This window comes from Stegastes partitus, unplaced genomic scaffold (genome assembly GCF_000690725.1).
Source record: "Stegastes partitus isolate 25-593 unplaced genomic scaffold, Stegastes_partitus-1.0.2 Scaffold538, whole genome shotgun sequence".
Classification (NCBI taxonomy): domain Eukaryota; kingdom Metazoa; phylum Chordata; class Actinopteri; family Pomacentridae; genus Stegastes; species Stegastes partitus.
In genome coordinates, this window is record NW_007578269.1 from 325,643 (window position 1) to 339,305 (window position 13,663).

The 13,663-nt window shown below is 43.8% G+C and overlaps 1 protein-coding gene across 1 annotated transcript in view; it reads left to right on the plus strand.

Moving 5' to 3' along the window:
- The window catches only part of LOC103361835 (teneurin-3-like), a 234,735-nt gene that overhangs the window by 141,972 nt on the left and 79,100 nt on the right, over positions 1-13,663 (plus strand). The window contains exons 14-15 of the mRNA XM_008288031.1: positions 523-723; positions 3,497-3,682. Coding sequence (XP_008286253.1) covers positions 523-723; positions 3,497-3,682 — 387 coding nt within the window. The remainder of the gene's footprint in view (positions 1-522; positions 724-3,496; positions 3,683-13,663) is intronic.

The window sequence follows — 13,663 nt, forward strand, 5'->3', positions numbered from 1 at the left end:
TTGTCTCCTGAAGGGGGCGCAGCGTCCATGCACGCCGCCACCTTTATGGAAACCCATAAGTAAAACATTCACGAGTAAAATACTGGTTTTGCAAAAAATGAAGCAGCGATAAAACTCAAACTGGGAGTCAGCTGCTAATTTTTTGCTCTTAAGTTTAAATAAATGATGTTAATCTTGAAGTTTCTTTTCCAATACATCTGACATCTACACACATGGCTGCAAGATGATAGCAAAGGTACTGATGTCCAAACTGTGCAGTTCATTCCATTTACTTTCTACATTCATCATCTGATTTATCACTGTGTGATGATCTATGGGAGGCCAGGTGGAGTAATGCTCATCATTTCTTTTATTTAGAACTGTAGATATATTACAGATATTGGCAAACATAAAGATGCTGAATCTCCAATCAGAGCTGTCTGCAGTGAGCAGAAACACAAAGCAGCTGTGCACATGTGCATGCCTGTGATTCCTACGTGTGCTGTTTGGTTTAACGTCCGTTCCTCTCTCCATCGTCTCCAGTGGACTGCATAGACCCCAGTTGTTCCGCCCACGGAGTGTGCATCCATGGAGAGTGCCACTGTCAGCCGGGCTGGGGCGGCGCCAGCTGTGAGATTGCCAAGGCGATGTGTCCAGACCAGTGTTCAGGACACGGCACCTACAATGCAGAGACCAGCACGTGCGCCTGCGACCAGAACTGGACCGGGCCGGACTGCTCCTTAGGTTCGTTTTTTCTGCCTTTCTGTTTGGTTCCTGTCTGATTTTTTTTTACTGAATCTGTAGAAAGAATAAGCTGTATTTTCATGACATTTGTTAAAACAGCATCTCGTAATATTTTCCATAATTAATAAAGTGTTGTAGAGAGAGGATAAAGAAGAGCAGGATCAGCATAAAATAAAAACAAAAAAGCAATTAAAGAAAGAACATAATTAAGATAGCAGTGTTAGTGATGCAACCCTGCAGGAACAAACAGAGGAGATGGGATACGGAGCTTGTAGAACAACTAACAAGACATCAGGTGAATGAAACAGTCTATTATGCAAAACGTGTACCTGTAAACACAATTCTGATTTAAGAGGTGATTAAAGATGCTTTAGCTGGGCTTAGCTTCACAGTGTAGTGTACTCCTGTGTACAATGATGGCAAAAACATGTCCACATTTCCAAGTTATCCAAGAGTTTGAAACAGCCAGGAGAGTGGTGCTGACGGATCTCAAACTTGTGAGGATGCGCCGGGTCAGTGACACAGCTAGGAGCTAAACCGCATCAAGACTTTAGTGATAGCAGTAACCTCTCCGAATCAATTCCTAAACTAACCGGCGGCCAACGGAGAAACGCTCAAACAGGAGTGTTACGGTCTGGAGATGACTTGGAGTGTGCTGGAGAGCCTGCAGCTGTGGTTGGTAGGAGCTGCAAACAGACGAGCGGGCTCCTGGCGGGCCGAGGAGTCGGAGAGCAGCAGCATGGACGGCGTGAAAAAATAGCACAGAAGTTTCATGTTCGGCAGATAAAAAAGAAAACAACAGCTTCATCACTGAACAAGTTTAAAAGGGATTTTGTTCTTAAAGAGTGTCTGACAGCATCATAAACGTTTGGCTCCTGTGAATAAAACCAGCTGCTAACAAATAGACTTTACATGAAATATTAAAAAAAGAAAATCAAAACAGGAGAAAGCCCAATAATTTTTCACTTCAGCGTGGCAGGATGTTGACTGGAGGTTGTTTCCCACTGCAAAGAAACCAGTGAAATATAGAAAGCAGGAAGGAGTGGTGGCTAATACCCGCATCCTGTGGAGGTACTTCAAAAAGTTCTCACCCAGAAACAAGAGGCGTGACTCCCACTTGGAGGCACGACTGTAGAAGAGAAAACCGTACGTCACTGTTTACAGAAAGTCAAATCATTTCTCTGCGAGGAGAAGAAAGCTTCAAGCTGGAGCTCTGTTGCTTCAGGACAATTTTCTTTCAGACATCAATACAAATAAATGTCTGTTTGTAACCAGGAGATTTGCTCCTTCTGGCCTTTAGAAAGAATGCAGATGTGGAGCGCTGCTGCGTTAGCTCCACTTCCCAGCACCAGAGGCTACATCCATCTTTAATAAGCAATCGGTGGTGAAAACAGAGAATGTATCCTAGGAATTCTGAGATGTTCTTTGCCTCTCTGGTTCTCCTATTGGCACAACATCACTTCACTCTGAAACGTGTCTAGCTGTCAGATCATTCATCCGGTTGTTTTGGATAAGGTTTGGTTAAAGAGGTCAAAGGCAGACTGTGGTTGTGGTTCAACCCAAAATTGAGCGTCAGTGGAGTTTTGGAAGCAAACAGCGGTCTCTGTTGTTGTGAGCTTTGTTGATCCATGCATCCGCCACAACCTCCTCCCTGCAGCCTCCTGACCGACACCAGGCGTAATCAGCCACTAGAGGTCGCTCGTCGGCAAAATAGAGAGTAGTTATGTGTTCTGATGAGGACCATCTCACTTCTCTGGTGCTGCAGAGAAACAGTAGATAAAGAGAGAGAGAGGGAGACCTGAAGTGACAGCACTGATGCAGAAAAGGAGGTGAGAAAAAAAAAAAACCAAACAGGAGGAGGAATGCAGATCAGTAGCAGATGGCTTGACATGGAAACAAAGAAAAGATGAGACGGAGTGTGTACGCGTTCTCACATCTATTCGTGTTGCCTCGGGTTGCTGTGCTGAATGTTGTCAAAACTACCAGACGCACACGCAATTAAGTGTGTTCTCTCTGTAAAACACACACACATGAAATAACGTATACACACAAGCAAACACACGTGCCTTCTCCTCTGGCTGGTTGTTGACCTTTTCTCAGGATCGAAATATCCGAACGCTCACACCTCGACTCACACACACCCCGAAGCACTGCACTGGCTGATGTGCAGGGTTTAGCAAATGTGGAATTTAATCTCTTGTTTTCCACACATGCAACTCACACACACACACATGAACACGCTAATGAACATGTTGACCACTGTTTGTGTTGCACTAGTCGTGCAGGTGGAACATTTGCAGAGTCCGGTTCAGGTGAAGACGGACCAGGCTTGCAGGAACATCTTAATTGTTTTTATTTTTCATCAACTTGTCTAAACCAGGACTGCTCTCCTGTAATGCTCTTCTCAGTTAAGTGCATGTTGAATCATGCATGGGCTTAATATAATGAGCAACTGTTGTTATTGGTACATAAATACATCACTGAAGGAGCGATAGAGGGACGCACAGCGCTGACAGTATGTGTGCAGTTCAGGTGGTACCGATCAGAGGGTTAACCAGCTCGTTAGGCAGCACCCAACCTGAAGGAGGAATTATTTTACATGATCAGAGTAACGACTAAACTGTTAAATTAATATCTGCTGACAGCAGTGGTGTGTTTTAACTGCACATTTGCTAAACTACAGTTTTCCACAAATCTGTAAATACACATAAATACACGCCCGTCTTCATACGTTTTAGCGCGTATTAACTTTTTCCCTTTGCGTCTCCGACAGAGGTGTGTGAGGTGGACTGTGGGAGTCACGGTGTGTGTTACGGCGGCGTGTGTCGCTGCGAGGAGGGCTGGACGGGAACCTTGTGCGACCAGAAAGCCTGCCACCCGCTGTGCAGCAAGAACGGAGTGTGCAAGGAGGGCAAGTGTGAGTGTGACCAGGGATGGACGGGGGAGCACTGCAATATCGGTGAGTGGGTCGCACNGCAGCAAGAACGGAGTGTGCAAGGAGGGCAAGTGTGAGTGTGACCAGGGATGGACGGGGGAGCACTGCAATATCGGTGAGTGGGTCGCACGCACACACACACACACACACACACACACACACACACACACACACACACACGCACAGAGCAAAGGAAATGGTGGAAAGAGGAGTGTGAGACAGACATGTACACGGAAAATGGTGTTTGTGCAAAACAGTGAGAGGAGAGCATTTTGGTGAAGTTGCGTTGACAAACCCTAACTCTAACACCATACCTGCACTCACACGGTTTAGAAAATCTTCAGGAGCTTTAACTGGACCCACGCAGCACCTTCAGGAAACCCAGACAAAACCTGGGCATTGGTGAGCTTTTCTTCGAGCTGCCGGTGTGAGATTAGAGGAAAACGATGCTCCTAATTATGTTGATGTCCGTGTTTGTTACGGCTGTTGCTACCGTGCAGTAAAACTGGAGCTACAAAAGTGCCACTGAAGCTGTTAAAAGTAGAATCAATAAGGGTTGGCCGGCATGCTGAGAAATGCTATCGTTAACTTTGTTTTATGCATCCATGCCGGCAGCAGCCTTAGGCCATAAACGTTTTATAAAATATGGACACTGTAACCTGAGGAACATACGTGTGGTGGTGACCTGTCAGTGACGAGGTATCCCCACCTGAAGCATATCCTGGTTTACTGTCTGTTCAGAATGTTATTTAAAAATGAGCGCCATGCTGTGGCCATGTCTGTCTCACATGTACAGTATTTGCCAGAGACATTATTGTGTTGGGTTGTCCATTTGTATGATGTCATGGATCGCGAAGTTATGGACGCCAGTGACAGGTATTAAATCAACAAAAATCAACGCTGACTGTCATCGAAAAATCCAAAGAGGCAACAGAAGCACGGCATAAACGGAAACAAGAAATAAAGACACACAAAAAACTAAAAGTACAAACCGGAGGCAGGTGAACACGAGGAGGAGACGAGAAGAAAACAAGACGAAAGGAGGAAAAAAGAACAGAAGTAACGACATGAGCAACACACAAAGAAAGGAGATTTCAAATAAAACAGGAAGTAACTGAAAAGAGATATTAAACCTACATATATGAATCATGAAAACAAAACCAGAACCCAGAGCCCCAGTCCACTGGCGACCCAATGCTTCGAGTGCAGCAGCGATGAAGAACCCTGATGAGTGCTTGTTGATCAGAGGTCAGGGTCGGTGTGACCTCACCGTGCCTGTTAGCAAACCTTCTTCTCATTTGTTAGACTCTGACAGTGCTGCTGTGCGTCATGACTGGTGCTCCTGAAACATCAGATTTAAAACTCTGGTTGACTCCTGCTTGAAAGTCATGGACATGAAGGTATATGTGTACTTCAGCTTCACGACATGCGGCGCTAGAACATGTTTGACCAGCAGTCACAAAAACGAGAAAACATAAATCATTTAGAAACCTTTAAAAACAAAAAGACTTAAAAGACTTGAGATTATGTTATTTTGTTGTCAGAAACCAAACTAAAACAACTAAATAGGCCTTTTTCACACATAATAAAAACACCTTCATATCTCCTTCGGCCTCCTTCGGCCTCCTTTGGCCTCCTTCGGCCTCCTTCGGCCTCCTTTGGCCTCCTTCGGCCTCGGTAGCAGCTCGTGTTGCTGCTGGCTGGGTTGTTATGAACTCTTCAACAGTCTCTGTCGATACTGAGCTCCAGATAGTTTCTAGATGTTTCCACAGACTCGCTTTAGATGAAACCTCTTTGCGATCCATCTGTGAATGTACTACATCCCAACTTGTTCAATAGGATTCAAATCTAGACCTTGACTGGGCCGATCCATCAGTTCCAGAACTCCAGATTCCTTCTTCTGGGTCAGATGGTCTCTGCACAGCTCTGAAGTTCTGCTGGGCTCGTTGTCTGGTTGGTGTATGAACCCATGACCAGTCAGGTTCAGTCCAGAAGGGATCCATGATGCACTAAGGTGTTGTGATGACGTTCTGGTTCATGATATCGTCGATTTTCACTTCAACTTGCCCGCGCTGATTTCACATATAGAACCCCACACCATGATGGAACCTCCAGCCTGTTCCACTGTGGCTGCATCTGGCATCAAAACGTTCTCCAGGACCTCAGAGGACCTTCTTCCAGTCATCAGCAGTCCAGTGTTTGTGCTCTCTGGCACATCTGAGGCGTTTCTGGATGTCTGCAGGCCTCACTGAGGCTTCTCAGCAGCTCTTCTTCCCTCTAAGCCTTGTTCCATCATTCTGGAGACTTTGTCAGACTCTGGTCTAGGAGCATTCATCTCTGCCTGAAGACCAGCAGTGGTCTCCCTTCTGTCTCTAGGACGTAAAATCTTGAGGTGCTTCAGTTAACTTTCCTGCCTCTTCCTTGGAGCATTTTATAAGAACCAGTCCCAGCAAGTGACTCTCAGAGACCATCCAGCATCATGAAGAGCTTTAATGTGACTCTTTCATTTCCAGTGAGCTCTCAAGGTTTCACCGTTTTGAACAGGAACGAGGAATTTCAAACTGAATTCACCTTTTATACCCAAACCTGGACTTCTCTGAGAAGTCAGACAGGAATCAAGCGTCACATTCAACCACTAAAACTATTTTTTTCTCTTCAGGGATGCAAGTAAATAACTATAATCTGACATCTTAATCAAGAAATAATTACACGCTTTCCTATTTTTTTCTTCTTTGTTTTTGTAAAACAGTAAATTTGAAAATCCATGGATAACAATTTTAATTATATTTTACCATTAAAATGATCATTTTGCTTAAAGAGCTTCTACCTATTGGTGTATTGACCGTTACAGAACCAGAATGATCACCAATGCTGCTAATTTAGGGCAGCTGTGGTATAAACCTCACACTGGGTGGTGGTCTAATACATTTCTTAAGCTCTGTATATTATACGTGTCTGCAGTTGTTTGTCTGAGGCTCAGAGCTGTGAGGCGGTAATTGTAGGTATTACCTCAGTCCAGCTATTAGTGCTGCGACCAGCTCCACTCTATCTGCTCATTTCTGTGCATTATCACTCCTGGAAGGCTTATTTTCTTAAAGATCAATACGCAGCATTGTGCAAAACTTTTATGGACAAATGAGCATCTGCCTGGACGTCTGGACGTCGACAGGCTGCAACTAAAAGCTGCAAAATTATCTGATAAGTCTCACCTTGCACAGGTGTTCAGGAATGTCAAAGCACTTCTGCAGAAGTCACGTATTGGAGCGTCCATGTTGCGTTGTGGTGGTTAAACAGAGGAACCGATTAGTCGTCGGGTGGCTCTGTGGCTGCTGCAGCCCTTCACTTAAAAAGCTATTTGTTGTCAAACAGACAGGCAGCTACAGTATCGCTGGGAAGGAGCTCCAAATTGGCTTCAGTTATTGTCACTTAGAAACACACACACACACACATGGACGGGGAAGACGCTGAGAACATAACAGTGAGATGAGGAGAAATCCATTTCCAACGCTTAGCCAACAAACAGCCTGTTTGCAGAGACGGATTGTGCGGCTGAGGAAAGGATTCGTCTGAGCTTCTTCTACCATCACGTGTCGGTGGCTGGAAGCTGCGACCGCACCGAGACGTGTTTCATTAATTAGCCGTGTTTAGATATCAGTGTGGAGATAGCCCAGCCTGCATCAGTCTGGTGGTTAACAGGAAAATACATGTGAACGCCTTCAGCTTGATTTTGGAGCCTGAAAACTCGGCGCTCTTCATTCTCCAGTGAATGAGGTTATCAATTACACAGCTCTGCTCTTTTTCAGCCTTTCTTTCCCTTTTCTCTGTTTGACTGAACCTCTTTGTGTCTAATTTAATTTGAGCTCTTTTTGCTGCCGCTGCCTGTTTCCTGGACTAAATGCCATCTCTCTATCTACCTTTCTCTTCTTCTTTTTCTCCCTCTTCCTTCTCAAAGCTCACAATCCGGACATTAGAGTAAAAGGTACTGTACTCTTTTTCTCCTCTTCTCCTCATCACTCGCTTTTTCTCTTCCCCTCATCCTTTTGTGAGCCGTGAAGCTGTGGCTGATAGGTTGTTTGATTTATTTATTGGTTATTTATTTAAATTTCTCTCGCCACCGCTGTCGTTTCACCTGCTCTGATGACGTTTCAGGATTTTAATAATGTCCTCAGTAAAAATGTACAAAGGCTTCATTTTCCTTTTCCTACCAGGTTTGGCTGTTTTCAGGTGTAATAGAATTAAAACCAGAGCACAATTAAAGTTTTAGCGTACAGCGCTTGTTGGTTTCTCAGAACAAGCTGCTCTTGTTTTTTGGGTTTGAATGTCTTGTCTAGAATTTCATTTTCCAGCCAACCCTGACCGTCGTAGCAGTAGATCCATCAAAAGCTGCAAAACATTCGGCATAAATAACATTTTGCATTTGAAGGTTCTTGTCCAGCTGTTAGCGTCGCCGCAGTAAACATCTACGAGCAGGGCAGTGATCTTGGTTGTCAAGTGGAATCACAGAAAGCAGGAAAATTTAGCAAAAACAGGACAAATAGCTACAAAAAATATTGGTTTTGCAACTCACTGAACTGTCTTTGTTGATTGATTTTGACGTTGTAATATTTGACATTCTCGATTGCTTTTAAAAATGCAATCAACATATTTTTATTTTGAGCAAACAAGACGAACATCACGTCGAACGTCTCCGATGTCGATGCTTAAATCCAGCCTTCGCCTTCTTGTGACGTCTTACTGGATAAACACCTGCACTGGTCTAAATGGTTCAGCTGCTGTGAGCTGACTCACACGGTCGGGACATTCGTTTAATTACGAGCACAAGGATGAAACGCTCGTCACACCGTGATAGTGTTAAAATCATTTTAGGTGATTTTAAGCCTCCTTCTGTGCAGCTGGGTGATGTTCTAGAAATGGAGCGTAATTATGCGGCACAGAGACAAAAAATGATTCTGGATCTTCTCGGCCTTTGTTATTAACTAAGTGCAGTTGGTCGATACCTTTCTAAAGAGCTTTTTTATAAATTGATATCTCTGTTGGCTGTTAGACTATAAGGGAACAGTTTGGGGACAGCAGAGGTTAAAAGACGGAGCAGCGACCGCCTCAGCTGAGCACGATTAACCGAGCGATATGTCGACCACACACATCCTCCAACACGCTCCACCTCTAGAGGGAATGCTCCAGCCTCGCTGCTGTTAACTGTAGGAGACTGATTAGAAAAGGAATAGGAATGGTCAGAATTAGAGTTTTCCAGATACTGTAAAACACTGATGTAGTGACTCCGCCCCCCTCCAGCACCAACACTGTCTGACTGACAGATGCTGACATTGGATTATTCTGTCAGATGTTGTTTAATGTCGGTGGTTTTCAAAGTATTTCTTCCTCAGATTTCTACACATTGCTATGCAAACATGGTAAGACTTGTGTCTCATGTGGCTTCACTGAAGAATGATGCTAAGGTGCAGGCTGCATGGCCCTGAAGCATCCGAAACACAAAGAAGCCTGCTGGCAGATGTGTTTTTCACACATACACCAGTGATGAAGGCAGAGTCCATCTCTCATGCCACAGTGCTAAAACAACCTCCACCACATAGTAAGAGATTTCACTTCAGTTTCTTTTTCTTCCCTGAAAATGTTCTCAAACACATTCATGACTCGATGATCCGACACTAGATGTAAAACCTTCTTTTATGTCGGATAGCAAGGCTGTCGGATTGTCAAGGGTCGGATTATCGAGTCACGACTGTAGTTCCAGATTTGTTTTGTGTTGGCGAAACCCAGTGAGCAATGTCAGCAAACAGAACAGAGATCACTGTTTGGATATATATATTATATAGGATGAGGTTTGGTCATTAAAACGTTGGGTCAACGTTTGGCAAATGTTATTTTTACATTAAAAAGCTAATGCAGATATGATTTATTGGTGAACTTCACCAAACCACCAGGGGGGTTTCATCAACCAACATTTTCACAGCACATTTCTTTTTCTTAATTTTTTTCTTGTTATTTTTAAAATGATGATTATTGTTATTATAAAATCTCCCGCTGCACGCTGAAACCCCAGAATTATCCGTGTGACATCTGAGATCTAATCTCTACACTTCCCATGTGCTGTGACTTCATACGTTTGGCTTTTAACTGAAGTGTCCAAAAGTTAAAATCCTGTTCATTTCCAATTACAAACTGCTTGTTAACTCACGGTTGGAGCAGCTTGGATCCACATGACACGGGCCTGGTTTAGTCAGTCTGCAGCTAGTTCTGAAACCTCCATATTAATACTTCAAATCCTGCCGCGTAAGCTAGCTGCTGCTGCTAACAGCGGACGAGAACCAAAGGTTACAGCCCAACATGAAAACACAATTAATGGCCTTAAATCAGTTCCCTGTTGAATTCTGTGTCAGCTCTGATGGACAAACACGTACAATCCCCGTCATTCAGATTAACGCCACTAGCCGGCTGCTTCTTCTCCGTAGCAGAGGTGCTAGCGGCACCGTTTTGTCAAATTAGTGGAGAAAACATGATTTCCCAGACAGGAAGTGGAACCACAGAGTGCATCATGCAGGCGAGTCCTGTGGAGCTTCATGCTCAGCTGTGGTCGTCGCTGCTTCAACCTTCTGCGCCTCAAGCTTTAGAACATACGTCCAAACAGGTTCCTGTTTCGTTATGTCTGATCAGAGGAGGAGCTTTCGTTTGACGACCTTTTTGCTTTCTCTTCTTTGCCAGCTGCCTTTTGTTCCTCTTCTCCCCTGTGAGATATGAGCTGTGAATGAAAGCAGATCTGTTCATGTTTACGCTGTTCAGGTTTATTACTGCACCTCCTCCGTGACCCCGGCTCTTCCTTCCTGCCCTCCTCTTCCTTTGGCTGCCATCCTCCATCTATCCATCACACAGAGTATATTTCGCAGTGCTGCTTTTGTTTCGATTTACTTTTTTTCCCTAATTTTCCTCCCTCTCTCCCTCGTGCCCTCTCCTATTCTCAGGATATAAAGGTAATTAATGCCAAGGACTTAATAAAGGCCTTACTGTCCCAAAATACAACCACTTCACACTCTGCTTTGTTCTGTTCTGGTTTTTTTCTACTCTTCCATTTCATTATAATTTTCCTGTCTTTTCCTTTTTGTTTTTTTCAGTTCCGGTCTCTCTCAATGCTCGATGTATCTGTTCTCTGTACCGTCTTATTGTCTTCAATCTCTGCAATGTCATTTATTTATTTTTGTTTGTTTGTCTTGTTTGTTTATCTGGTTACATCACTTCCTGTCCCTGTCTTTGACTCTCACACACAAAACATGGATGATACAGAGGAAGACGCACACAAGAACACGCACACACACACAAATGGAAATGCACGCACACACACACACACAGTCATAAACCGAAGGTGTGTGACTCCTGTTTCGTCTTGCATCCACGAGCCTGATATATATGTATGTGTAAATCTAGCCAGCTGCTGTCCCTCTGTCTTCTCTCTTTCCTGTCTCTCTGTTTCCCTTCCCCCCTCTCTGTTCTCTCCAGCTGGGCTTGGCTTGGTTCTGATACTCACTGTTTATTGATCAGTCTATCTGATTGCCAGCCTCACTGTCTATTCTGTGACCGAGGAATGCCGAGCAGAGGCATAAAGTATAGCCCTCGGAGGCGAGCGGTGCGAGGAAGCACACTGTCCTCCCTATACTTTGTGCTCTGCCTATCTGTCTACCTGTTGTGTTTTCACATGGATGTTAACGTGTGATCTGATTTCTCTCACTGGCTGGATGAACAAAGGAATCCATATTTCTCAGGCAAAACCAGCTTCCTATTTAAGAGCGGTTGCCGTCTCCGTCAGCTCGCTGGGTGTTAAATTCCCCTCAGATTTGATCAGATTTCACTGCAACAGACGAATTTTCTAATTTGTGACATCCTCAGAAGGTTTTCTTTTTGGGTTTTTTTACGTTTGTTTGTTTGCCCTGTTTTTCATGATCGTTTTATGCAACAATAACATCTTTCTCTGTTTACAGACGGAAAAATCTAAATGTTTGGAATTAGTTTCTGATCATAGCTGTGCGGCTCACAGGAGCCATTTTGGCTCGAAGCAATCTTAGTGGTTCATGTGAAACTACAACATCAGTGCATTTCAGCGACGGCTGACTGTCTGTCTGTCTGTTAGTCTGTGTCTCTCACACGTGGGTTAATGTACTGATCTGTCTTATTTGTCTATCAATCTGTCTTTCAATCTGTCGGTTCCTTATTGGAGAAAGTTCATCACACAGGACCAAACGCCTCTGTCCACACCAGGAGTTCACCTCTGTGGGTTTTTGAGGGCTGGTAGTTTTTGCACTGAAGCTGCTGATATATTTGCTTCCATCCAAGTTGTTTAGATGTAAAACCTCTTACGCAGTGTGCAAACTACACCGTGGCTTTTAGGGAACGCTCCCATTCTTCACAACATTTCTAAAGCAGTTCGTGAAGCGACCGTTTATTTCTCTTATTAAAAAATCTGTTGCTTTGTGTTTTCAGCCCCATTTGCTCTTTGATTTGTTTTACAACGTTTAGTATCAGGAAATACTAAACTAATACTAATTTAATTAAATTAAATTTTAAAAGAAGACGCCACCAGGCTTCAGTGGTGACGACAAAAACAGCACGCTGTCAGTATTTTTAGAGTTTGTGTGCCTGAATCTCATTCTCTTTAATCTACAATTTCACATCTATCACAAAATGAAATATCCATAAAAATGTAAGCTGCCTGTCAGAGGACTCACCAGTGACTGACTAACAGCAGCTGTGAAGTTCAGTGGGTTGCTTCCAGCTGTGTGTAGGAGTCTTTCCACTGGCTTTATTAAGAACCTGCAGCACCAAAGCGAGAGAGTCGTGTGTGTGCACTCTGTTATTAAATGATGTGTGACAGGTGGACAGACTTGATCAGGACGTATCATCACTGAGGTGAGCTGTCACACAGAGTCACAGTTCATCAGCCTGGAGGTCAATCATCTGTCCTCAGCTGGAGGCCAAAGCTCCTCCACATCTTGTGGGACGCTTGTATTTTACTCTTTTGTAAATTCTGATCCGTTGATTGAAGATATTTTCCTCTAATGACCTGTTACACACAGTCTGACACCTGGATGTTTGCTGTTGTGAATTAATTAGCTACAACAGAGACTTCCTGTAACTACAGATGCAACAGGAGCCAGTCAGCAACCTAAACACCAAAATATAAGAACAAGCTGCCAAATAACAACCACAACACGTTTTAAGTTGCTGTAGACAAATTATCATCACACACAGACAGAATGTTCAGTAGACTCGCTTTTACTTTAGATTTATTTATTTTTGTGTGTTTTTGTGAGTTGTGCGTCTCTTGATGTGCTGTTAGGTCTCGCGTGTGTGACAAATGCTGTGCACTGGTCTCTCCTGAATGAAGCTGTGAGGAGCATTAATGTAGAAATGATCTACGTCTGAATGACAGCCTATCATCACTTCAGCAGATTGATGAAGACAGCAGGGTTACATAACCCATGTCTGAGAGGAGCCAAGCTCCCCCTGGCTCCCCTGTAGTTTGCACCCTGCTCTTATGCCAAAAACAAGTCTTCAATATTTCTTGCGAGGCGAAAAAAAAAGCTTCTGGAACAGCATTAAGAGCTTGCTGGGATAATAAACCTGGAGTATGTAAAACAATGTGTGCTGAGGTGGTATCTAAAAGGGTTCAAGTGTAGATGTTTGATATAAGCCTGTTCATTTTAAAGGAATTCTAATCCCAACACATTCACTCACATGATGCTACCAAGAAGGTTAGCATCATCACACCAGCAGGCATCGATTCAGACTGCTGCAGTTTTACTAACGAGCTGGTATGTTCATGTAACGACCTTCGCTTTGCTCTTAGACTGGTCTCTAACGATGATAAGACCGGCTGGCTTTAAAGCTAAACGGAAAACATCCTGCCTCACCTCAAGGGATGTTCACACAGAAGGTGCAGCAAAATGTGCTTTGCATCATTTGTGACATTTGTGTTTACGTTTAGCTTCGGCTAAACTC